The sequence below is a fragment of the Agrilus planipennis genome, unplaced genomic scaffold (genome assembly GCF_000699045.2).
Source record: "Agrilus planipennis isolate EAB-ADULT unplaced genomic scaffold, Apla_2.0 scaffold88, whole genome shotgun sequence".
In the NCBI taxonomy this organism is placed as follows: domain Eukaryota; kingdom Metazoa; phylum Arthropoda; class Insecta; order Coleoptera; family Buprestidae; genus Agrilus; species Agrilus planipennis.
In genome coordinates, this window is record NW_020438872.1 from 91,561 (window position 1) to 93,551 (window position 1,991).

The 1,991-nt window shown below is 32.5% G+C and overlaps 2 protein-coding genes across 7 annotated transcripts in view; one reads left to right on the forward strand and one right to left on the reverse strand.

Annotated features, from left to right (window-relative positions):
- LOC108743117 (catenin delta-2) overlaps window positions 1-1,102 on the forward strand; it is a 7,549-nt gene extending 6,447 nt beyond the window's left edge. For 4 of the 5 annotated variants that reach the window (XM_018478564.2, XM_018478563.2, XM_018478565.2 and 1 more), the window contains one exon: window positions 665-1,102. In XM_018478564.2, the coding sequence (XP_018334066.1) occupies window positions 665-787 (123 nt within the window). In that variant the 3' untranslated portion in view covers window positions 788-1,102. The remainder of the gene's footprint in view (window positions 1-664) is intronic. The other variant, XM_018478562.2, reaches the window with a different exon arrangement.
- Window positions 1,103-1,163: 61 nt separating this feature from the next.
- LOC108743104 (UMP-CMP kinase) overlaps window positions 1,164-1,991 on the reverse strand; it is a 4,474-nt gene continuing 3,646 nt past the window's right edge. Inside the window, exon 3 of one of the 2 annotated variants that reach the window (XM_025978793.1) lies at window positions 1,164-1,970. In XM_025978793.1, the coding sequence (XP_025834578.1) occupies window positions 1,480-1,970 (491 nt within the window). In that variant the 3' untranslated portion in view covers window positions 1,164-1,479. The other variant, XM_025978794.1, reaches the window with a different exon arrangement.

Below are 1,991 nucleotides of genomic sequence, written 5' to 3' on the forward strand. Positions count from 1 at the left end.
CATATTATATATATATATACATTATATATATATACACACACACACACACCCATACAAACATTGATTAATTGTTAGTCTTCCTTAAATTGGACTACTACTTTAATCTGTAAGCTATTGCTGTTGAATATAAAGTCATACGACATGATTTGTCACAATTATTACTTATATTGATTATTAGTGTCCGAGCAGAGTAGACCGGATTGAAGTTTATTTATTACAATTACAATTTGATATTTAACTGATACGAACTTCATTGTTTGGTTGAATATTAGAATACACGCATTTGTAAAAAAGGCTGTTTAAAAACTAAACAGCCCTTTCCTCTTTTATTTTTGCGATTAATGAAGGTATAATACATACAATAAGAAAGTTTCGCATTTGTGGCAACATAGAATTATCAAATACAGAAGAGTTTTCGTTGTGAGGGTAGGTCTGCAGTGCTCGGGCACTTAATATGTAATTGAGCTGTGTTGTGGTGGGGTGGGGCAGTAAGCAGAGGCCCCGACAGCAGCCGGCTGCGATGTGTCGTGCAGGTAAGCTCTCTGAGTTTTAGCTGCTCGGGGCCTTTGGTTTACTGCACTTAGCTGCCTTGCAGCAGCAACCTAAGGCCCTGCCCAGCAACGCTCAAGGCAGCAGCACGTCACTAACGCGGCTTCTGTTCTAGCCTGAGCCTCTGTATGCCCAAGTGAATATGGAAAAGAAGAGAAATCGTCAACCGAGTCTAGGTAATGTTAATCACCTGGACGAAAATCAGTTGAGTACAGCAGGCAAAGACTCTTGGGTTTAGCCAGTTTTCGTCTTCTTATGCCTCAATGTTAACGTCTCATGTTCAAATATATATTATATATATTGCACTGATTCATTATTAAATATTTAATATTTAGTTCTGATTTACTGTGATGAGCTTTTGACAAATTAATGCTTGTATATAGTTTCGCATCAGAGTTTGGTGTACATTTTTTATTTCGTTCCTTTGAATCAAGAATTACTATTTTGAAAATTTAACCGAAGTATTTGTTTAAATAACATTTATAAGGATCACTTTTGATTTACATGTTGGGATTTTTATGTTACTTTATCGTATCATCTTGTCTGAAATTTTTAGCCAACTGTATATTCATAGTCAATTTTAATATGATTTATAATAAAGAAGTAGAGTAAAATATTGTCATAACTTTATTTATACAACACTATTCATCTTTGATTTATAATAACTCCTTAATATATGAATATATTTAACAAAAAAATACAACATATTTTCTGTACAAATAAAACTCACGACTTTTTAAATTTGCACAGAGTTTAGTCACTATTATAATTAAGTATTCATCATTTGCTAAGCTTCTAGAAGAATTATGACATGAATTTATACTGGAATGTTCAAACAGATGATATGTGCTAAATTAATTAAATAAAAATGCATATCTAGTGATAAAAATTTGTATGTACTACACATCATTAATTTTTATTATGATTACTTTATATATCTCCCATTGCTTTAATATCATCAAAGGCTTTTCTTATGTCCTTAAACACTTCTTCTTTAGGACGTGATCCATCAATTTCTTTAACCAAGTTTTGTGTTTTATAGTAATCGATAACAGGTTTAGTTTCATTTATGAATGTATTTACTCTTTTCTTTAATGATTCTATATTATCATCAATTCTAGCACTTCCAGCTGCTCCCCTATTCAGGCATCTCTCTACACATATTTCAAGGGGGCAATCAAAATGTAAGACAAACAGCAGCTGCACTTTGTTTGCACATCTTCTGTTCCAACCATCTAAATTATCCTTATTCCTTGGAAAACCATCAATAAGAAACATATCCTTTTCAGAATTAGTCATTGCTCGTTCTAATAAACTACATGTAATGTCAACAGGTACAATTTTTCCTTCTTTGATGTAAGCCTCTATTAATTCCCCATATTCTGATTCAGGCTTTGAACGTTCTTCTCTTAATAAATCACCAGCTGACAAGTGAACAAAAC